This window comes from Echeneis naucrates, chromosome 6 (genome assembly GCF_900963305.1).
Source record: "Echeneis naucrates chromosome 6, fEcheNa1.1, whole genome shotgun sequence".
NCBI lineage: Eukaryota > Metazoa > Chordata > Actinopteri > Carangiformes > Echeneidae > Echeneis > Echeneis naucrates.
The window spans coordinates 22,317,609-22,341,377 of record NC_042516.1 but is presented as its reverse complement, the minus strand read 5'-3'; the positions used below and the strand labels follow the sequence as shown (position 1 = coordinate 22,341,377).

General features: G+C 42.7%; 1 protein-coding gene across 6 annotated transcripts in view; it reads left to right on the top strand.

The window, feature by feature from the left end:
- The window catches only part of dgkb (diacylglycerol kinase, beta), a 50,864-nt gene that overhangs the window by 3,063 nt on the left and 24,032 nt on the right, over positions 1–23,769 (top strand). The window contains exons 2-18 of one of the 6 annotated variants that reach the window (XM_029504252.1): positions 3,420–3,496; positions 4,089–4,109; positions 4,715–4,862; positions 7,322–7,459; positions 9,704–9,753; positions 10,787–10,861; positions 11,428–11,547; positions 12,572–12,689; positions 13,200–13,288; positions 13,621–13,737; positions 14,028–14,126; positions 14,481–14,582; positions 17,074–17,147; positions 17,777–17,851; positions 19,820–19,905; positions 20,523–20,612; positions 21,337–21,497. In XM_029504252.1, coding sequence (XP_029360112.1) covers positions 3,420–3,496; positions 4,089–4,109; positions 4,715–4,862; positions 7,322–7,459; positions 9,704–9,753; positions 10,787–10,861; positions 11,428–11,547; positions 12,572–12,689; positions 13,200–13,288; positions 13,621–13,737; positions 14,028–14,126; positions 14,481–14,582; positions 17,074–17,147; positions 17,777–17,851; positions 19,820–19,905; positions 20,523–20,612; positions 21,337–21,497 — 1,640 coding nt within the window. Of the gene's footprint in view, positions 1–3,419; positions 3,497–4,088; positions 4,110–4,714; positions 4,863–7,321; positions 7,460–9,703; positions 9,754–10,786; positions 10,862–11,427; positions 11,548–12,571; positions 12,690–13,199; positions 13,289–13,620; positions 13,738–14,027; positions 14,163–14,480; positions 14,583–17,073; positions 17,148–17,776; positions 17,852–19,819; positions 19,906–20,522; positions 20,613–21,336; positions 21,498–23,769 lie in introns of all 6 variants that reach the window. The other 5 variants (XM_029504250.1, XM_029504248.1, XM_029504253.1 and 2 more) reach the window with 5 other exon arrangements.

The window sequence follows — 23,769 nt, the reverse complement described above, 5'->3', positions numbered from 1 at the left end:
ACGGAAAATGTGACGATAACCTGGCAGGCGCTCCGCAGGATGTTGTGTACCACCCACACATAGTCCTGGACCCGGTTTGGACTCCGGTCCCAATAAATCGTTTTTTTGGAGGAAGACAAACAATAAAAATAACTGCAGATAAAAAAAAATGGCATAATTTGTGATCCAACTTGGTGATAGGTGGATAAACACGCTGTTGAATATATTTAAACTATTTTTAGTCCCCCAACATGACATGAAGCCATTTCAGCGATGGGCTCTTTTATTTGCTATCCAGAGTGCAGGGTATGAATCTTAATAATTAATGCTTGTCACCCAGGATCTCTTGTAGCAGTGTTTCACTTGGTGCTGCCATTTCTCCCTTTAATTGCTCTGTAACTGGTGCCAGCGTGGCTCCTTACTCTGCCGGACCCCCCCCACCACCCTTCCTGACTCTTTTCTTGGCAGATGCTGCACTCAAGAGTCAGTGAGGTTTCGTCAGTTTGCAAATATTAGCTTTGTGGGTGGCCGAGCGAGAACGTGTTTCAGTAACCAAATAAATAAAAAAAATAATAAAAAAAAAAACAAAACTAAAAGATAAAACTAACGTCTGAATGTTTGTGTGTGGATGAGTGCCAGGCAGATTTGGATAATCATGTTTCAGTGAGCTCTGGGCGACTCTTTGTGTGGCGTTCAGTTGCAGGTTATAAAATATCCTCTTCTTCGAGCCGCCACAATGGGCATCACGCCGCCTCGCCTTCTCTCCCCTCCTTCTCCCGTCCCCGCTTCATTTTTCCCTTCCTTCTCATTAAAGTGAGATGCACGCAAACTTTCATAACATTTTAATAGCCGTGCGCCAAGCCAGGCACCTGAGATATGACTCACAACAATCAGATTCTCTGTATGTGATATAATAGCTGGTGTGTGTTGTGCAGCAGAGATCTGCTTTAAAAAAAATGGACCTAAAAGACATGAAAAGAAATGAGACCTGTCCTCTGATTATTATGTCCCACACAACGGCTAAATCATTACCTGATTGTGTTTCTGCTGGATGTGACGTGCAGCGAGACATCACAGCCCTCCGTAATGTTTTTTGGGTGTCGATTGCGTGCCGATAAAGACGAACAACTCAGTGAGGAATTTTTTTTTTTCTGGCAAAGTGCGTCCTGACTAAATCAAAGACACAAAGCCATCAGTCCAAGAGGCGACAAAATGTCAGAGCCAACTGGTGTGTGTCACCGAAGAACGTCAGCTTTTGTTTCTAAGTTTACTGTGACGTTTCAGAGGAAAGTGTGTCGTCTTTTTTTCTAAGCAGAACTCAAACAGACTGAGAGTTCGTCATGCGCCTTTTCCAAGGTTTCACAGAATGTGACACTTTCAGCTCTTACCTTGGAGGCTGAACTCCCGACACACCTGCTGGTTCTCAATCAGCGTCGTGCCATGGCGCCTGTACGGACGGCAGCTTTCCCTCCGGGCAGTTTTATCCTAACTGCCGGAGAAACGTCGACGTCGTTTTATAAACCGAGCAAATCAAACTTCCAGCTTTTCTTTTGTGAGCTGACTTGAACGAGCGGGACTCAGCTCAAACTTGGAGATGACGCGGGCCCTCCAGTGATAAAGTGCTGCTTCTAATTAACTTCGGTAACATTAGAACCTGCTATCTGTGGCGCAGCAAATTGATTTAGCAGTAGGGCTCATAAACGCTATGCAGCACGCACTAATTATCACAGCAACTCAGTTCCAGTTATTTTTGTCTGCGCTAAAACACCCCCTTCTTCTCTGGAAAGAAAAAAAACTGAAGAACCAGTGAAATCAGATTTGGATTCCTGTTTCTCAGTTTCACGGAGATGGTCCTAATTAAAACAACACTTTTACACATGGATGACGAACGTCTTGATTTTTGGATATGTTGTGTTGATAGAGTCCGCAGCTTACTCAAATGTTGCATTTCTCTTCCTTTGTAGATGAGTTTCTGATTCATTTCTGACAGAAAATATCTGTTCAGCTCAGATAACAGGAGATAGTTACAGTGAAAGGTGTCAGCGTGGTGTGTTGACGTCTGTGAGACGCATCACACTTGTGGAACATGCGACTGAAGCACAACACGGCGCTTTAACCCGTTTAACATTTTCTGCATGTTATATGTTTATACACCCAGCTAAACACGCTTCACTCATTAATCAGAATACGTAATGAATCTGCAGGAGACACGCAGCTCATTTCAGGTGATCCTGGATAGAAATAGAAACATATGTGAAGAAGTACAGCTGTGACACATCATTTTTTCCGTGTCCTGGTGAGCGTAACGCGTCGTGGTTTATCCGTTTGGTTGGTGACTTTTGGTCGTTCACTTATTTTCCTGATGCACTACAAAATGGAAAGCTTTGAATATGGTGCTCTTATGAGCAGATGAGTTCAGCCTTTAACTGAAAGTGTGATAATATTTCATTGTTTTGTTTCCGGTGTGGTCAAAAGGGAAATTTAAATATTTAACACAGGTTTAAATCTGCCGTCTGGACTTATCAGGGATAAATTTGACACAGCAGCTTTTCTCTGTCCAGACTCTAAGAAATACGTCGATCTCCACACAAACAAATATTGCTTTCATTTAACCTGTGCATAAACAAAAAATCGAAAAATGTCAGATTTTAGGGGGAATTTCTTTCCTGGAACAGTTTCTTGACAGTTTCCATCTGCCCCGTATTTACGTCTCCAGCTTCAGTGCAGGGTTCCAGACTTGGAGTCTGGTTTTGGTTTCTATAGAGGCACAAAAATAACAAACCTGGTAACTTCGCTGCGTCGATAAGCACATATAGGCCCAACTGTGATTCACCAACACCAACAGTAATCATCCAGCAGGGATCTCCACAATAAATCACCAAAGGCACGTTCATTTGTTTGTGTGTGAGTTGAATAAAGTGTGAAATCCGTCCAGTTAATTGATGAGGAGTCGTGTTGTTGTTTATTTTCCTCCGTTTACATAAAGCAAGGCGAGCCACATCCTGTCTTCAGTTACAGAGCTCCACATTTCATGTCGAGCACAGACCAAAAATAATGTAGAAATTATTTATTTCGAACACGTGTTCTCCTGCTACAGGATGTAGTTCAGTTCAGATTAATTCGTTATTAATCACATTCATGACGCTTTAACCTGAATTAGGATGCGGTTTGTTCAGGTTATGTAGTCTCCAGATTTCACTGGAAGTTAGTCAGTTACTTCTGTGTAATGCAGATCGATCCCAAATGAGATGCTGACATGGCTTTGGCAGCTCTGACTCATAAATGAGGCATAAACTGTATTTTCCACGCCACATGTCGCTGCTCACTGAGCGACTGTGTAATATCAACGCCGACTGGAGCAGGAAGCCAGATTTTAACGTAAACAGTCGAACACAACACACCGATACAGTAGCTAACGTGTCCTCAATGTTTTTGCTCAGACTCAACCAAGAAGCTGAAGGACGTCCTGCAGGAGTTCCATGGAGATGGTGTGTTGGCTAAATACAACCCAGAGGAGGTACGTTGGGTTTGGAAAACTCAGCTGTCTCGTGTCTTCGTTGCTTTGCTTTTATTTTCCACTTTTTCTCTGACAAAGACAATCATAAATCCGTTTTTTTGAGCTCAGAATTGAAGGCAAATAAGCATGAACTGATCGTGAAGTGTCGCAGTGCAGTTTCATTATTATTGTTCATTATTTCAATGTATTTTTGACACGTTGCTGAACTGTGAGGTGCCAACTTTGCACAGAAAATAATTGCAGTGCCGACATACCTGGAGCTGAAAAGTTTATCCAGGTATGTCAGCGCAATAAAAGTTTTTCAAAGTTGTTAAGTTATTAGAGTTGCTGGGTTAAAATTGTGGCACACAAATATAACACACACACACACACACACACACACACACACACTAATAATGAGGATTTGTTTGGTTTTTTTTCAGGAAAGGAAGCTGATGTAATTTAACACACATTTTTATTCAGAGTGACACCAGAAACATGTGTTTGCTCGCCGTGTCTTTGCTGTGTTGAGAACATTGTGAATGCCAAAACTGGATGTTGCATCTTTTGAACATGTTTTGTGTCTTTCCTTCTAAACTGCTGCTGGTTATAGAAACAGGAAATCCTCACGCAGGTAACTGCTGTCATTTTCCTCTCTCATTTATGGCTGGTGTGTCAGCTGAGCTCAAGCTGCAGATGACAAATTAAAACTTTATAGAATCAAGAAAAAAAAAAGTACTATCGATCAAATTTAATTTGAAAAGCACTTTAGTCCAATTTAGTGTAGTTTTAGAGGTGATTTATATTGTTATAAAAATCGATTATTCAATCTATTATTCATTTTATTCAAAAATGGCATAATTGTGTCAGGATGGGTGAGTAAAAGAAATTCCTGCCTGAAAACTATGTTCAGCTCTGAAGAGATGTGTTGTGTAACAGATGCCTGAGGACCTCAGAGGATGAACTGGTGCAAGGCCAGGAACTGCTTTAAAAACAACCAAAAGAATCTTAACGTCAACACAAACTCTCAGGGGTGAACGATGTAAGCTCAATAATATTTTTGGGGGTAGAACAGACAGGAAGGTGTTGCAGAAACCGAGTGCAGAAATCTGCAGCTGTATTTGGCCGAAGCTCTCGCTTCATATTCAGAATCATCTGTTCCTCCTCAAAGTCTTTCAGGCGATCATGGCCTTTCTTTTATTTATTAATTCATTTGTTTTATTTTGTTTATTTTTTCAGGAGATTGACTTCGAGGGCTTCAAGGTCTTCATGCAGACGTTCCTGGAGAGCGAACTCGCTGAAGAGTTCTGTCAACACCTCTTCATGTCGTTCAAGAACAAGGGGCTCAAGCCCAGTCCGTCGGTCCAGACCCAACCCAAAGTGACCGGTGAGCGGAGAGAAACCATTTCATGCAGCTTTTCTTGTCTCTTTTTTGCTGATTCGCCTCACCTATTTGTTGATTTGAAGATGAGCCTGTTTTTCCTCCATAGAGGCTTTTAGAGCTTCACTTTTATCGCAGTTAAAAAAAACAAAAAAAAAAAACACACAGCATTATCTTCCTGTTTTGCGCCATCAAACAGTCTACTGGATTTCCCGCCAAGTCCAACTCAGTGGAAAAAATACGAAAATTGTGGTGGAGAAGCTGCCAACCGTCTTGGCAACAGTCTTGTTTGTTTACAGGATTCATGGTAATGTCTCGTTCTCATGTGGCAATGACAAGCCGCCGATGTTGAAATGACGCCAAACGCACATCAGGACATTATTGGTTCAGCCGGGATTCCCCTGAAATCTGACCTCAGCTTCCTGTCCGCCTCATTCCAAACATGTCACTGACCTCTGGTCTGAAATTTTGAACGTTTATGAAGCGGAAACGAACCTCAGACTCCCCCAACACTCTGTGCAGCTTCATCTTTCTGACGTGACTTCAGACGGTCTGTTTTCATGTTAGAAATGTCCCAAATTAAAATGCAGATGATTTCAAAAATAGGACACAAGCGAGCGCATTGCACAGCTACAGAGGAGATGAACTAACATCAACTGTGAGACGTTCTCAGACACTTTATCAAATTCCAAGACCAGGTCTGCTCCTCTTTAAGAAAATGATACATCATGAATGCTGTTAGCTGCTGCAGACTGTAAACAAACTGCATTTATGAGTAGATGTTGACGGTTGAAACAATGAAACTGCCTCTTCATTCTTGTTTTAACTGACGTTCCTGTCGTGCTGCGGACCCTGACCCTGAGCCGATCCCGGAAGTAAAAACTAACAGCATCACAGGAAGCAGTTTCACTTCTCTGTCCATGTTCCCTATTCAGGGTTCCTCACAGATCACGTGCAGCCTGTAGTAGGTGAGCTGGTTGATCGGCCCTCATTGATCCAGCTCTGAGGACTACGAGCTCTCGGCAGACTCTCTAAGTGCAGATAAGGGAGCCAAATGAGTCCATTAACTGTCACTGTCTGCAAACACCAGATTTATCATAATATTATTAGAGGGCTTTAGTTTCCAGTGTAAGTGCTTTTTAAGGCAAACAGCATAATTACTTTGACTTTATGGCCGATGCAGCTGGATGTATGTGCCGACTTTATCAATAAATAGCTCTCTGGTGAGCGGGCAGAGGAAGAATAATAGCCGATTCATTAATAGGCCGTCGGTATCTGGTCTGAGGGTTTAGGCGTCTAACCGCTCTGTTTCTGAAATAGTTTCACTGTGTCATTATCCCAGATGTTGGGCCAATCTTGATCATCCATCCATCCACGAACTTTCCACAAGTCTAAATTACATCTTCCAGCTCTTAAGAGATTGTGAGGTGCGTCTTGGCCAGGTTGGACACATATATATATCTAATCCGTTCAGAGCGTTCTGGGTCAGCCAAGATTCCCCGCCCCGTGCTGACACACTCGGTACGTCTCCACAGGGAAGCTTTCAAGAGGCATCTGAGTCGGGCGCCTGAGCTTCTTCCACCAGCTTCTATCAAAGCGAAGGAGCGGCTCTCCGAGCTCCCTCTGGACACCCGAGCCGTCCAAACCCATCACTATGGCTCGTCTCGGCCGCCCCGGCCAGGGAAACTCATTCTGAAGGCCTGTATCTGTAATTTCATTTCGGTCATTACCTAAAGCTCATGACCATATGTGAAAGAAAACAGACTGACTCATGAACGGGGGGGTTGTGGCTTCGGCTTCAAATCCCTTTTCTCTGCGACTGCTCTGCACATAACGGCGCCGCGGCTTCAGCCGTGTTGACCTTTACCTGACTTTAGAGATACACTCCAACAACGCAACTGAATGAGCACAAACACGCAATTCATTTTTTTTGCCTGCGGTCCATCCGTTATCTGTACAGCGTATCCAGCTGGCTTTAGAGTGCTCTCCACTGAAATGAAGGCCAACGAGTCCTTGTCTTCATGTTGAAAAAACCTCAAGTCTGGACAACAAACTGGTTTTATCAGCTGACCAGAGCAGAGTGGTGATTGTGGGTTTCTCTGAAGCAGTCAGAGGAAGCTGAGCCATCCTCCTGAAGGGGCTTTAACTGGGAACTTTGTTTTAAATATTTCCACTGCTGTTACTGTCCAACGATGACACCCAGTGAGATAAGCTGCCATCGCGTCTCTCTCTCTCCTCGTTTTCCCTTCTGAAAAAGTAAAATGCCACCAAAGCTCATAAAAAAGAGAAGAATACATTCTTTCCCCTGCAGCCAAATCCTTTGATGAGGCTAAAGCTGAACTGGGCGCCACTCGCCATCGATCCGTCCGTCTGTGACTCATGTCAGGCGTCCTAACCCAGCAGGTTATTGGGCCAGTGTCAGATGCATTGTGGGGGATGTGTTGACCTTTCTTTTCCCCCCGCAGGCCTGAAGCTGATCAAAAGCAGCTCGACCCCTCTGAAGACGCCGGCGCTGCCCAGGCCTCTGGACACGGTGCAGCTGAAGGACATTGTGTGCTACCTGTCGCTGCTGGAGGGCGGGCGTCCCGAGGACAAGCTGGAGTGTGAGTGTCGTCCCGTGACTGTCAATTTGTTCTTCTGTTGACGCGCAGCGTACGGGCTGACGGCGAGTCTGTCCAGACCGCCGGGAGCCACGAGGAGCAGAAGGAACGCCACAGAACGAGTCAAAACTCAGTGGGGGACCAAGCTAAAGCTGTGGCTTCTTGCCCTGTTGCATTGTGGGAAAATGCCACACAGCACACAAACCTCAGTGTCAGCTCTGCGTGCTTGTTATTTATTTTAACAGACACCTGAAACTGGCTGCAAATCAGAAAGAAGTATTTTCCCCGAGTGTGTCGTAGCGTACGAACAAAGTTCAGCTTTAAAAAGCTGCAGTTGGAGCACAAAACGCTCCGACTACTTTTACGGGCTATTTTCATGATTTCTTGTGAAAGCCTTTGAATATTTAGCTGTCGCTGCATTTGAATCAAAACAACAACAAAAAAAAAAAAGAAAAACCACAAAAGTATTTTTCCAGGTGCAGAAAACAGCGTCTGTGAAATATATTATATCTCCCAAATCTCCAGTTTTTCCTCTCCGCCCTCCTGTGACAAAGAGGAAAAGGCATGTGAAGTCATTTAATCTGATTAATTTCTTGTCTGTGTCGTTGACCTCAGTTCCTCTCCTGACATCAAACTCTGAAGAATTCTGTTGCTCCTAAATGCTCATTGAAACAAAACAAAACCTTTATAATCCAAACATTAAACTCAAGATTTTTAATTTCTTATCAAAATGAAATTCGGTTTATTTGACACTTTCCTCTCCGTGTCCTTCTGACTCATCTGATCTCTGGTGGGATGTTTACTGCCTCGTGTTTTCAGTTTACTGACGCATCTTCCCACATCTCTTAATCACATTTACTGCATCATTTATTCACAAGGTTTCACTGCTTAATTTGTACATATGAGTTTTTTTTCTTCTCTGATGTTGTACTTCTCATCCAGCTGCTGAATTATTGAATAGAGTTGCACTCATTAAGTGAAGGATGGCTAAATAATTCAGATGATGGTGCCTAAGAGTGTGTGTGTGTGTGTGTGTTGGAGCATGTCACCCTGAACACACACACTTCCTGCCTCTCTGTGGTCAACACTGATGTTGTCTCTGCAGCCGATGGCGCCACCTGCTGGTGTTTTTCAGACACACTGAAAAGATTTCAGTTCAGCTTGTTTCAACCTTTTGGGTCTTTTTTGCAGGCTGACAGAAATCAATTCTGACAACCAGCTGCACTGTAAGAAAAGAAAAAAAAAATATTCTCATCAAGTTATTTAGTTTGAGGATTCAGCCTGCGATAGTTATTCATCTTAAAAAGAGGAAAATAGCGACAAAGGGATGAAATCCTGTGAAGAATTTTCCCTGAAATGAGGCTCTAAAAACACCAAATTAAATCAAAAACAAATTCCGAATTCAAAATAAATCTGAAAATACCATTTTAAAGTCACACCTACTGCCAAATATTTTTATTTTACAGCAATCTCACTTAAAAAGAAAAAAATGAAAAGAGTTAGTTAGTGTTAAGAAACTAAAGCTTAAATCAACATGTTTGTCAGGTAATATAATAAAATTTATTGAATGCAGAATGGACGGACACAAATCTTTTTCTGACCTGAACTATTGTCAGACTTATTTAAAGGCATTAAAACGTGTCAGTTCAGCCGGGTGCAACTTTATTTATCTGACAGCTGAGTGTGATGCATCGACACTGAACACGTTTAAAGAGGAAATTAAAGTGATTCAGAGTGTTTCAGAGGGAGATTCTGCAGCTTGGAGGTTAACGACGACCGTCATCATCTCTTTATACTTTATTACCTTTTTGGTGAGCGCAGTCAGTGGCCTGACGAACCGCCATCTGACTTCAGCTCCTGATGACATCAGCATCCGCCCTCTGCTGCCCCCCAACAGGGTGGTTGGGTGAGGGGCGGGGGCCCTGGAGGGTTAGAGCACGGCTAAGTATGGGCTTCGGTGCTGAAATGATCTGTTGTTGCATGTTGTTTCACCGCGACATGAAGCAGGATGCTCCTGCATTGGCTGTGGCCTGTTTCCATGGCAACGCCTTGCAGTGGATGAGCACGCCGACCTTAACACTGGGTTGTTTTTTTGTTTTTTTTTTTTTTGGGGGGGGGAGGTTGTATCTGCGTGCGGTGAAGTGCGCAGTGACATGTACACAGAAAAAGAATAAAGGTTGAAATGTTGGGCCTCAGAGGTCGAAGTGTCACGCTGCAGGCTGACGTTGTTCTTTCTCGTCTCCACAGTTATGTTTCGTCTCTATGACACGGACGGGAACGGGTCCTTGGACAGCTCGGTAAATATTCCTCTGCTCAGCATCCAGCCGTTATTTTTAAGATCAGTAATCATTTGGACTGTAAAACACCAGAAAACAAGAAACTACAGAACCAAAAACATTCAGTTTATTCTAAGATGAACAAAAGCTTAATCCTCTTTCTTCAAAATGTTTTTAAATGATAAATCAGTCATCAAAATTCATTTCATTCAGTCATTTATTCAATCAACTGCTCGTCTTGCCTGATGATCTTTTACTTTAATTCCCTCAACTGCAAGTGAGAGTGAAATATTGTACTTGAACTACATTTAGAAGTGCTGATCAGAGTTTATGGTAACATATTTATATATTTACACATATGACATATAATCCATCCATATATTTTACATTATTATAGATTCATTCATTCATTCATTCATTCATCTTCTACCTCCTGCTGGAGCCAATCCCAGCTCATATCGGTCGCCAGTCCATCACAGGGCCAACACACAGGGACACACAGAGACCAACAACCACTGTTGACCTATAAATCCCAGTTTTAGGTCAACCATGACCATGTGTGGGGGTTTAAATGCATCCAGTTATTAGTCATCACCCACCTGCTATTGGCTGACAGAGGCGGAGTCATAAAGAGAAGACGGACTGCTCACAAAAACGGCAGAGAAATGAATTCAGCGTGACTAAAATTTGGCAAGCGATGTTTTAAAAAAATATGAGGACTTACACTCCCACTGATACTCAGCACAAACCTAGAGTGCCTGATAGTGATTTAGTCTGCCACTTGATAATAATGTCAGCCCCCCGCCGAAGGAAAAAAAAAACCACTGTAATTAAACCATCAGCTTCAGAGATCTTCCCACACTGCTTTTGTTTTCCTCCGTGCAACACTTCTGTGCAGGAGAACGACATTAGCCAACCTGCTATTACGCGCTTTTAATCCGTCTATTCACAGCAGAGACAATTAGTGGCATCCACTTGGAAGGCTGCAGCACAAAGGCAAGGTAAATACAGTGTTTTCCTGCCTGTGTAATGACTGTCTGCGGTCTCACTGCAGGAGCTGGAGCACATTATCTCCCAGATGATGCACGTGGCCGAATACCTGGAGTGGGACGTGACGGAGCTGAAACCAGTAAGAACCAGACCTTACAAACTGAGAAAATCCAGAGGACTGTGAGTCTGAACTGAATATATTCTGAAGACAAACCAGACGGAGAGCTGGGTGGATGTACATTTAGCATAAAACAGCCCAGAAAATATATTAATATTCGGAATTATTTCATAAATTCATAGTCAAGGAAACAGTTTTCTTTATTTTTTCATCAACACGTTTATTAATGCATTCCTTTATTTATTGTCATCTATGATTGAAAAAAGATTTTTAAAAATACATGTTTTTATTAATTCATATCTTTATTTAGATGTACAAATGTATTTATTTCAAATTTTGGATTATTATTCACACATTAATATATTTAGTTGTATTTGGGCCTCCTTTGAACCGACCAAAGTTTTGTTGTTGAAATTGGAAAAAGATTTTGCGAAAGTAATTCCTTTATTTTCATTTCAGATTCTTTATTTATTAGTTTATTTATTTATTTTGGTAAAAAAAATAAAAAAAAATCTAAAGACTGAAAAGCTCCTGAACTTTTTGTTTTTGTTTTTTTGTGTGTGTGTGTGTGTTTTTTTGGTTAATAGATCCTCCAGGAAATGATGCAGGAGATCGACTATGATCGCGATGGCACCGTGTCCCTGGAGGAGTGGATCCAGGGGGGGATGACCACCATCCCACTGCTGGTCCTGCTGGGCCTGGAGACGGTGAGTCCGCAGGGAGACCAGGTCCGAGTGTGTGCAGAGGCAGCAACACAAGATGGAGGACAGTGAAACACAACAATGGATTGAAGGTTGTTAGCCGAGTTCTGACCTGAGCTAAATGCTAAACACATTTCCCCAACACACATGCAAGCACACAAAACAGAGAAGAACTTTCACAAGTTTGCTGCAAAAAACAACCACCAGCACAACAATACAACCAAATAGCCAACTGTGGTGCAAAACTCACAACACAATCAAATCACACCTTCTGGTTTGTGACAACGGAGCTCCAATCACTGCAGTTTTTTCAGTTCAGCCTGAAGGGAACATGTTTGTTTGGAGTAAAATCCAGGCTGTGCTCCCCTGAATCCATTATTAAGACTCAAAAACACAAATGTGAACCTTGTGATGGTGATAAATTCTCACCACGGTATCACCAAAGACGGTAGGATTCATCCTCAGGGAACCAAAGATATCAGCTCCTGTTGTTTTCTCAGTTTGGATGAACCTCTCAGAATAAATGAAACATGTCCGTGATATTTACCGTGAAATACTGAAAATCATGTCGCTGCTATTCAAAACAATGCTGCTTTTATTCCACCAGCCAAAAGCCAGAAGTCTCACCACAGCACTTCGTTATTAAACCTGTTATGGCTTTCATGAATGACGTTGTGAATTATGTTCTTCAGTGGATTTCCAGAGAGCATCCGGAGCTCTCCTGCTGACCTCTGACCCCCAAACCATCTTTGTTTCTAGCTACGGTTTATTATTTACCCACTAGGTGGAGGCATTGGACCAAAGTTCAACAAGAATTTCCTCCAAATGTCATTTTTTATGAATGAATATTACTGCTAAATGAAGAAGCAGAGACCTGTCCTGTGTCTTTGCCGCATGGGGAAGTTTAAAAAGTCAAATTAAAAACAACGTGTTGGACTCCAACAAGATAAATAATGAATGAATCGCTTATGATCAGCCAATCAGGTCCTCAGTATTGATTCAGTCAGTTCATCTGATTCTCTGTCTGCAGAATGTAAAAGACGACGGCCAACACGTGTGGAGGCTGAAGCATTTCAACAAGCCGGCCTACTGTAACCTGTGTCTCAACATGCTAATTGGACTTGGGAAGCAGGGACTCTGCTGCTCATGTGAGTCATTCTCCGGCTTGTTAAGTGTTCCACAGATACATTGATTTGTGCCGAAAGACACGATAATGTAACACAACGTACCGTGGAAGCGTTGTCTGTTTGTGCGCCACAGCGAGGGTGTGATGGATGTTTGTGTGTGTGTGATCAAATTCAAATAAAAACACCGGAGACTTGTGGCTCACCTGACACCTAAAATAGACGTGTAATTCAGGAGTCAATGCAGTTTTCAGAAATGTGAATGGCCAAAGTGAAATGGAGCAAAAAAAACCAAAAAAAAAAACCTTTATTTTGTGTGTGTGTGGTTTCTGTCCCAATTACCACTTTCCCTTTTTCCCATAGAACACCCGGCTCTACACCTAATACAGAAGCTGCTTTTCACAAAAACATTGGCAACAAGCACCTTCAGTGCAGCTTTCACAAACACATTACGCAAACCCTTGGGTACGCCACTTATAATCGTATGAAAAGTCTGATTATTTTCCTCTTTCCTCTGTGTTTCCCTTTTCCCAGTCTGCAAGTACACAGTCCACGAGCGCTGCGTGGCTCGCGCTCCGCTGTCGTGCATCAAAACCTATGTCAAGTCCAAGAAAAACACGGAGGTGCGTCCAATTGAAGTGTTTACCAGTTGGCACGCTTGGATCAGCGATGCTCCACGGAGCTTAGGAGGAGAGTTTCTCTTCTTCTAATGGAATTAAAACAACCCAATCTGCTGCTAAGCATTTCTAATTACCAGGATCAGCCCGGTTTAAAGACACAGACATCATCTTCTTTGGTCTCTTTCTTCTCTTCCTCTTGTTTTCTCGCCCTCTCTTGCTGTCTTTAATTGTTGTGTCACCTGTGTCTCTGTATGTATTGTACCTTGTTTTTCTGCACCGTGTTTCTTTTCTCACTTCTCTCCCTCCCTGTACACCACCTCTGCCTCTCTCCGCAGGTAATGCATCATTTCTGGGTGGAAGGCAACTGCCCCACCAAGTGTGACAAGTGTCACAAAACCATTAAGTGTTACCAAGGCCTCACTGGGCTCCACTGTGTGTGGTGTCAAATCACGGTAAGCCGCCACCCGAGGAGAGACAGCCACCTCCTCATTATATTCCCACTGCTTCTCCTTGTTTAGGGTTTTCGTTTTGGCACCTCTGATACCTCACAAGTTGTCCCGCCAATTTACAGACAGCGAACAGTTGTTTTTGTATTTGGAAGTTAATAGAAAATAAAACAGAGACGGCGACACGTGCAATGCAGATAAATCCCGAGCACGTAATCCTGAAAATGTGCACTTCCAACATGTACATGTGGTTAACGCGAGTTTGGCTGTTAATAACGGCTGCCACCTTCCTCCAGCTCCATAACAAGTGTGCCTCCCACATGAAACCTGAGTGTGACTGCGGACCCCTGAAGGATCACATCCTGCCCCCCAACTCAATCTGCCCCATTGTTCTGGTAATCTTTCAAACTTCTGTGGTGAAAGTTGGTCAGGCGTGGCAAAGAAAAAAGGCCACTTGTAGGCAGGACTTTAGAAATAAAACACTGGCTCCAGAAAGAGAAGCTTTCTTCAGTTATTTTCTAGTTAGTTAGTTTTATAATCTTGAATTTTCTCATCAAATTGAATGACATTTTCTGTAATGAGCACAATGTTAATTTATTGATGAACTGAAAATTATTTTATCAGTAAACCGGTAACTTATATGGTGCCGACTCGAAATGAAGAGCAATAATCTGCGAAGTGCTTTCTTTGGAATGAAACTCCATTTGTGGTTCTGCAACCGACACGACTGTTTTGACCTTCGACCCCAGGAAAGGCAGTCGACACTGAGGAAGGACTCACGGTCCAGCCAGTCGAGCCGGGGGAAGATGCAGAGAGCCAATTCGGTCACAGTGGACGGCCAAGGCCTGCAGGTAACCCATCAGCCGCTCCTATTTCTAACAGCTCAGAAACGGGACGTGATGATGTTTTTTTTTTAACTACGTTTACGAGGCAGAATTTGCTAAACTGGATTCAGTTGTTTTAATTTGATCCAAAATCAGTTTATAAAAGAGACACACTTCATTAAGCTTTTACTGAGCCAGCATCTCTCAGTGCAGAAACATTTACTGTCAAATGAGTCACAAATTCAATTTAGGCAGAAAAGTTTTGTGAGCGTACACAAAATCCAGTGTTCACATATAGAAATAAAACAAAATGTAAATACAGCAGCATCACCTCACTGGATGTTATAAAATGACTCAAGTGAACGATACAGTCAGCTTTTTAAACATCTGGTCCTCAGGTGAGAGAACAAAGGGGCTACAAAACCTGAAAGGCTTCTGGCATTCAAAGAGTCGGACCGAATTTAAAATTTAATTCTAAAATAACGATAAATAAAGATTCGGACAGAAAAAGAGAAGTTTTGCGGAAGCATCCATGCACCAAACCTGTTTGTGTATTAGCTGAGTGCTATTCTCTAAATGTTGTGGTGCATGATGGGAGTTTTGCAAGGCACTGCTGCCTGTAACCGGCGGCGTGCAGCAGAGCCCGATGTAATATTTGTCAGCCAACATGCCAGCAATGGAAACCTGCCTCAGTCTGCGTCGACTGCTCGTCTACGTGTGGCTGGGAGAGAAATATGATGAATCATATCCCGGGCACATCCATCTATGCCTCTTGCTGGCTAACCAGCGTAATAATCAAGATTATTATTTATAATTACAGGAAGTAATGGATCACTCTGGACTGGACAGGGAGCTCATTAATTCACCCTCAGCCTGCTGGGATAGCAGACAGGGGGAGTTAAGCGCTTCATCTGTGTCAGGGAGAGCACGGGGCGAGTTGTTGCAGACTAACTGCAGGAAGGGCAATTCAAACAGGGCGCCAACGGATTAGAGCTTGTTTATGCGGTGTGTTGGGAGTCCGGCCTCCGGCGCCACAGGCTCTGTCTGTCCACGGTGTCACCAGCAGCTCAGGGAAACTGGAAAACCCTTTGTCATGTCACTGGAGACAAACCCTGCCATTTAGAGAAGAGTGACAAATAATGATTTGGACTGAATTATGAATCGTGAGTTAGCAGGCTGAGAGTATTGATTGGCTGGGAGACGGATGGGTTGTTTTACTGTACTGTAGATCCCCGGCTGTCTGGTTACTGAAATACTGAAGAATGGCCTCCATTTTTCTTCTATCAACCATCATCTGTGGTTACATCTTTACAAAAACATGCCGAATTATGGGAGAAAACTGAAGCCAAAATTAGCGTCAATTACTTTAATTCCTGAAAAAAGTATTGTTTGTGTACTCATCCACCAATGAAATTAGTCCCAGAGTAATGTGCTACTCACTCCCAATTTGGCACCATTTAAGCTAAAAACTACCCAGATGTTGAGCTGTTAAAAGAAAAGAAAAAAAAAATGAAACTACATATTTGTTTCCTGTTCTTAAAGTAAGACTGAATGAGTTGTAGGTTGAAGGAATGATGGAAAATATTAGAAGACTCTGGTGAACTCGTTCTATCAGACAAAAATTGGACAAAAATGACATTTGATTATTTGCTGCAAAATCAAACAAAACAAAGCATAGCAAACAACAACCAAGAAAAACAAAACAAAAACGCGCACACAGAAGACATAACTAACTTTTGATGCATAGTTTCATGATGTGCCATCAGGTTGAATGCTAAGTTAAGCTAACTGTATCTTACAAGACTTACACTTTATTCTGAAGTTCAGCTGTTGTGGCATTAGGATTGCTATGCCGGGATAAGATAGCTCTACCTCACACTGCTAACATACAATTTTTTCTTTGGGCTGTGAAGAATGCTAAGCTAGGCTAACTTTAACTTACAGGGCTTGCATGCAACTTAATACTGAAGAGGTAGCTCGCACTGGAATGCTAAGCTAAGCTAACTGTGGATTTTATTGCTTTCATTATATTGCAGCTCATCAGTTAGTGACACATCAAAGAGTATTTTCCTCCATTGTTGTGAACGCTCTGGTTGTTGTTGAATTATTTGTTTGTTTGAGTTTGACCTACATTTCGTTGCTAACCTGTGCGACTTCTGTCTGTCTGAGATGTGACGAACAGACAAACAAACACAGCCGTGCAGCTTTTTTCTTCCTCACAATCAAATGTGTACATTTTTTTTTTTTTTAATGGTTGCGTAGCTGAAATTCGATTATCTGTTGGCGGCTTTGTGAAATCATCTCTTAAGCAGCGTATTTCTGGGCTCAGAGGACGGGTGAGCCCCTTCACCTCTGGGGCAGGTAACAGGAGAACGGCAGTGTGAAGTGCACCAGATGACTGGCACTGCTTGTAAGTGCTGCTCGTACTGTCTGACGGATATGGCTTGAAAGTGAATTCCTGTGAAGCATCCTGCCGTCTCCCAACACCAACGGTTTGTTTTGACATCTTCCCATTCAGATCACAACAATAGAGGGCACTCATCCTCTGCTAGTGTTTGTCAATCCGAAGAGCGGGGGGAAGCAGGGAGAGAGGTAAGCACACAGTCTGTCTCAACACGCTACAAGAGGCCTCAGAAGCTCTTCTGCAGCCGAGGGAAGGCGGTGGCGGCGGCGGTGGCGGCGGCGGCGGCGTGGCCTCTGGCTGCCGAGTGCTTTAGGCTTACTTAGTCAAATAAAAACACAATAACATTTACCTAACACACCAGCCGCCTCTGCCGTCAGCCCATACAGCTCCTCGACACCCGCCCAGACCCATCCACCACCCACCCCCTCCTCGCTGTCACGTCCCTGGCTGGTCCCCCTTCTTTAACCCAGGGCTAATTGGGTTATTACTGAAACATATTCATTCACTCCTTATTACGCCGGCTCTCATTTGTTTAAATTATGAGATCAAAATATGACTTCAGCCAGTTGATATAATGAAATTGAAATTAAAATGAATTAGTCTTTCTAATGGTTTCTCCTCAAGGGGACTTGGGGTATGTCCCACCCTGCTGCCCAGTCCACCACATTGTCACAGTCCGATTGGACACTGGTTTTTTTTGGGGGGGCCAAAATCTGACAGCGAAGGTTTCATGTCCGAGTCAGATATTTATACTGTTAGCTCTTTCTGCTGTTGTTATCTCGCTGTTTTTCTGATGTGCTCTCTTTCACCTCTGAAGGATCTACAGAAAGTTCCAGTACCTTCTGAACCCGAGACAAGTGTACAACCTGGCCAAAAACGGGCCCATGCCGGGGTATGTTGGCCACCCTTTTTACAAAACTCCAGATTAAAAGTCAGAACGTTAGCTGGAATTAGATCCTGATTGTCCAGTTGTCCAAAAGTACATCAGCTGAAGTTCAGAATCGTGTTATTGATGCGTTTAACAACATGAGTGGAGCTGACTTTGATTTTATTTGCAGCCACATTTTGTTTTGAATTTACTTTCTATTTCAGGCAATTTCTGATTATTTCATCTAGAAAATTAATATAAAGGAACTCCAGAATTTCACACCAAAACAACATTAACATAAAGAGGATGAACAACTTGGCAGATTAGATAAATTGCTTGATAATTGTCTCGTTTTCAAGCATTTTTAAGTGTAATTGTTTAAAGTCTGATAAATACAGGCAGTGAAATACTTTTGCTGTTTAATTAAATACAAACATATATGCAGGATATCAAATTACATGCTGCTTAGTGACAAATAACATCAGCAGAGAAAAGTACATTCTGGAATAAAACTATTTAGCCTCTCAGGAGTTCGAAGAGCTTTAATTGGCAGATTTAGGTTTTCCTGAAAATTAATCTGATGTTAACGGCCACATTTTCTTTGATGTACTTTTTTTACCACAGTTAAAAAATAAAAAATAAAAAATATATCAAATTTTTATGTGTCAAAGATGAAAAATTATCACCAAAAATGGATTGGATCCAGTTAATTTTATTCCCAAGTTGTATTTCAAATCAATTTTCTTTGATTCAAGAAAGTAAAAGAAAGCAAAGTCCCAGTTCGGGTTTCTTTTTTGCAGACATACTGCTGTTTTCTGTCTTTAATAAGCAGCATCACATGCATGAGAGGCCTGCAGCATTAAAGCCTCAGACACAAATGAGTGAGTGAGTTCACATCTAACACATCCTGGAGACGGCGGTCTCAGGCTGCGGCCTCGGACGAGCAGCGGCGGCTCCATGTGCTGAGAGGTGAAACTCCCGCCATGGCACATGTGATCACGCATACAGACGAGCAGCTCGCCGCGGCGCTGCACTGTAGGTGTGGGCGGCGTCAGGTTTGCTCCGGTTCATGCTGCGTGATTAAGAGAATGAACGGATCGTTTACATGCATCGGGTTCCTTCACTTTACATACACAGCAATGCCTCGCCGCCGTGCTGTCACGTTGTTTGGCTCTGATTAGATGTGAAAACACAATCTTTCGGCCTTTATAAAAAATGAATACAGAGCAGCACACGCAGGATACAAAAATAAAACAAAACAACAACAAACTTCCAGAAGGTTTGGGCTGTCTGGATGAGGAGCTGCCACCTCGATGCAGATTGTGCCGACGCAGTTTTTTGGGAGCTTGACCTCATGTCCGCCTCATTCGCATGCGGCCCGGAGCATCGCCTGCCTCCCCCCTAACCCTAACCCTGGAGCCGAACCCCCCCAGAGCTTCTCCTGAGAGCTGAGAACATTCCAGATGACCTCTCCTGCTGTAACCTTGTTAATATTTGGTGAAGTGTACACACTGCAGCACACATTACCGAGGTGAACGGTCACCGCCGGCCGCTGCAGGCCGAGGCAGCCGCACGCACTGCTCTCAATTAGCTGCCCGGCTAATGCGATTACAGCAAATTAAGTGTTTGTTTCTTGGTATTTAAATATCCCCAAAGTTGCCTTTCATGTTTGCGGCTGTCTGTTTTGCGTCTAATGTGGTTTGTACTCCCAGTTGGAGAGTAATTGAGCGAATCATTTACCCGCCATACGAGGCTCGGAGGCTGGCTCATTCAGTTAGGGCTTTGTTATTCTGAAGGAACGGAAGAAGTTGGACTGAACATTGCCTGTCATGATCCAATTAACCCTCCACCAGGCAAGCTAGCTCCGTGAATGAATAATTGTCGATGCCACATGTGTTACTTTGTGGGATTAAAGGGGGCTTTGCAGTGAAGCAGCGTGTTCTTTTATCAGCGCGACGCATTTGAACATTTCTGCATGTGTTTGTGTTGCAGGTTGAACTTCTTCAGGGACGTCCCTGATTTCAGAGTGCTGGCCTGCGGCGGGGACGGCACCGTGGGCTGGATCCTGGACTTCATCGGTACACAAAACTTTGTACATTTCAGAATATTTGGTGTTGTTCCATTATGGGGGCTCGGGGCAGGAGCCATGGATCATGTACTCATACTGTCTTCACTCCAACTTAAACACTTCATTTTTTTTTTTTTTTTGGTAAAGATTGCGTTTGTGTTTATTAGTTTTCAAGCAGCTGCACTCTTGTTGTTGAGTCTGAAAAGGTAAAGCGTACTGTATGGTTTGTATATAATCACTTTCATTACGTCCGAGCCTGCGTATTCAGGGGTGGTAAAATGGGATGATTACGTGTGCTGGAAAACAACATATTAGTCATCATTGGAGGGGGGGGAAATCACCTGGCATCCTCTATTTGGGCTTGAGGACGTGTTACTTGTTTGGGTTCTCAAAAATTGCCTCAATTTTTTATCAATCAAAACAAAGAGAGGTAATAACCGTTGGGCAAAATGTGTCTCTTGAAATAGACTGTACAACTGGTCGTTCCTGTTGACTTGTCGTCATACGAGCGCAGCTGAAAAATGGGTTTAACGCTTCCGTCTTTTTTTTGTTTGTTTGTTTGTTTGTTTGTTTGTTTGTTTGTTTTGTTTGCTTTGGCCGTGTTTCACATTCGTCCTGCTGCTCCAGATAAGGCCAACCTGGACAGGAACCCCCCCGTGTGCATACTTCCTCTTGGCACGGGCAACGATCTGGCAAGATGTCTGCGATGGGGAGGAGGTACCGACAGAAAATAGACACATAACAGTGAAATGCATGGCCTCAATTTACCTTATTACACTGTGAGTTATATATAGATACAACATTCATAATGCTATAATGTTATCATGAATCTCTTAAATTGTTTTAAGGAGACAAAGCTCAGGAAGTAACTAAATAACCATGATGGTGATTGTTTTCTGCATTATCTGATTATTGTATTTAAAGTAATGGAAAATCGTGAAAAGTGAGGTCTTCTTTTCTTTCTTTCTTTCTTTCTTTTTTTTTACAAACAAGAAAAACTCAAATATTTTCAGTTGCAATTGATAGAAAAAGCAAAAAATGACCAGCAGTGCTGGATGTTAATTTTGTCCATTGTGAACCGAAGGATTTATCAACTAATCATTTTATTGTTGCTCAGAAAATGAGGTTTTAGGGTTTGGGGTCATCCACATAGTTTGATAGGCAGGTTTATTTTTATTTTCATCCAAAGTCTGTAAATATATTTAACATACAGATGAGCACATTTTTTTTCAAAACAGGAACATTAAAGATTAATGCATCTTTTTTTTTTTGAGCATTTGGAAAGAATCCAAATCTTAAAGAATGAAAACAAAACTAACATAAAATATGAAAAGAAAATCATCTTATATATTTTCAATATCCAATACTGACCCAGTAATTATTACGTCAGCTGGAAGTCTCTTAACTGTGATGAACTCTTTTGGCGTTTCTTCCTCTCGAGGCTACGAGGGCGAGAGCATCCTGAAGATCCTGCGGGACGTGGAGAACAGCTCGGAGGTGATGCTGGATCGCTGGAAGATCGACGTCACGGCCACCGACAAGGACGAGCGAGGGGACCCGGTGCCGTACAGCATCATCAACAACTACTTCTCCATTGGGGTGGTGAGTGGGATGTCAGGCGGGCGACGGGTTAACAGGCAGAGAGAGAGAGTCAGAAGCAAAACACAACACAACACGTGCAAAGGAAGCCTCGTAGAAAGTGTTTGTTTGTCTCTCTGTGTTTGGTAAAATATCCGCTGGCTGCCTGCTGCAGCTCCACACCAGCAGCTGACAGCCAGTCGTATGTTGGCTAACAAAAGCGAAACACCTCTGAGCACAAAAACAGCTCGGTGTGAGTCTCAATTTTTTAGTGACAAAAGTGAAAACTAACTGTTTGGTTCCTGCACCCAACATTGTTTTCTGAATGTTTTTTCATAATGTGTGACAATAACAAGTAACTGTTGTCACTAATGAGTGAGTACAATATGATGAAAGAAAAAAAAAAAAAAACCCCTCTGACATAAAGATCACAAAGAAGTTCAACAACAAACTAATAAAATGAAAACTATACTTGATACTTTATGTTAACCACCAAGAGCCGAAGTGCGTGAGCTGTCGACGCAACTCAAACACAAACACACACAGAACGAAGCCGGAAGCCGCCGCAGTGGACGCCGAGATGAGCGGATGCATAAACAAGCCTCGTTTTGTATCTGCATGGTGTTACGCGCCCCCCCACAGAGCCCCACGTCCATCTCCGCCATAATGACACTGATTTTACGTAGCTCATGTTAGACATTACTGATAAATGTCAGGGGGAAATACGGTAATTGACATTTGCAGGTGGCAGAGGAGGGAGCCACTCGCTTGTTGTGAGACTGCGGCGGCGACGCAAGTGATGCATGGCCTTCCAAATGTTAGTTGAATAACACCTCCAGCCCGGCGGGCCCCTGATGATGATGTTAGAGGACATTAGAGGAAAGCTCTTGTTAACATTGTCACGGGTAACAATAGCCGCAATCCGTCCGATCTCTCAGTGTAAATGTCATAAAAAAGACACATTTATCTAATCCTTTCGTTGAACTCTGCGCCCGAGTTAAAAACTTTTGAGACAAAACTGCGAGTGAGAATAATTAAGATGTGTCACGTTTCCAGCACAGACTATCACACAGATGATGGATGGACGGACACCAGACACACACAACATCCTCGAGCTGGAGGTTCCTGGTTCGATACCTGAAAACATGTCGGATTGTATTGAAGTCTATGGGAAAATGCTCCTCCTTTTTTCAGTGAACATTTTCCTGATAAGTTTATAGTTGTATTCAAAACAGCACAATGTTTGTTTCATAAATGAGTCAAGCAGATCAGGAGGGCATGCAAAGATGCTTAAAATCCAGTCTGGTGTGTGACAAAAATAAATGTTACAGCTCAAGCGTTGCTCGGCGTACGTTTCCGTCAGAGGTAACGGTGATGTTTGGCGCTTTAATGGGACCCGTTTCTGTAAAGTTGAATAAAGAAAACAAGCAGACATCTTTGGCCCGACTGCTTCATGAAGTCATACTGAACCCCTTTGTTTGTGCTGTTAGTGGGATTAGTAACCAGCAGGCGTGATGATGACAAATGAAGTTGTTCGTGGGGGGATTAAGACGACTTTGAGCTCTCTATGGATTTGAGTGTGATATAATATTTTTATTCACATCAATTTTTTTTTTTTTTTTTTTTTTTTTGCTTTCCGTTGAATAAAAAAAAAAAAATACAATAAAGATTACACGACAAGTCAACCTAATAATTACCTCAGAGATTATGCAGATGGAGAGAAGATTGTTTCTGTAATGACGCCGTCAAAATCAAAAGATCAGCAGTAGCAGCCGCCACCTCAAGTCTTTTAAAGATAAAAGTTATTTTCAAACATCTATTTATTTCTCACAACTCAGCTGAACTTCATTTTCTAACAAATTTTTAATCCCACAGCTCAGGTAATTCTTCCCACAAAGGAAAAAAAAGTAAATTCTTCTAACCTAAGCATCATCTGCCACGGCCCATTTGGACTGAGAATTAATGGTGCCATCCCTTTGGGAGGATGTGGAAGTGACGTGAAGTGTAATGATCTCAATCAGGGCCAGGGGTGAGAGACAGAACTAATCACTGAGCACGCTCCACTACCATAATGCAAGTCAGTCGCCCTAATGACCCTGGCGCTCCTGTCAAAGCCATTACTCTCCCCCGTCGTGAAAGGCACATCAAACCGCTGGGGCCCACTCATAATTGGACTAAACTTTGAGCTATGAGAGGACATTACACATGTCCTGTATTAATTTGGGTGCCAGATTTTTACATTGGTAATTATTTGAGGGCAGCTAGGGGGAGAGAGAGAGAGAGAGAGAGAGAGAGA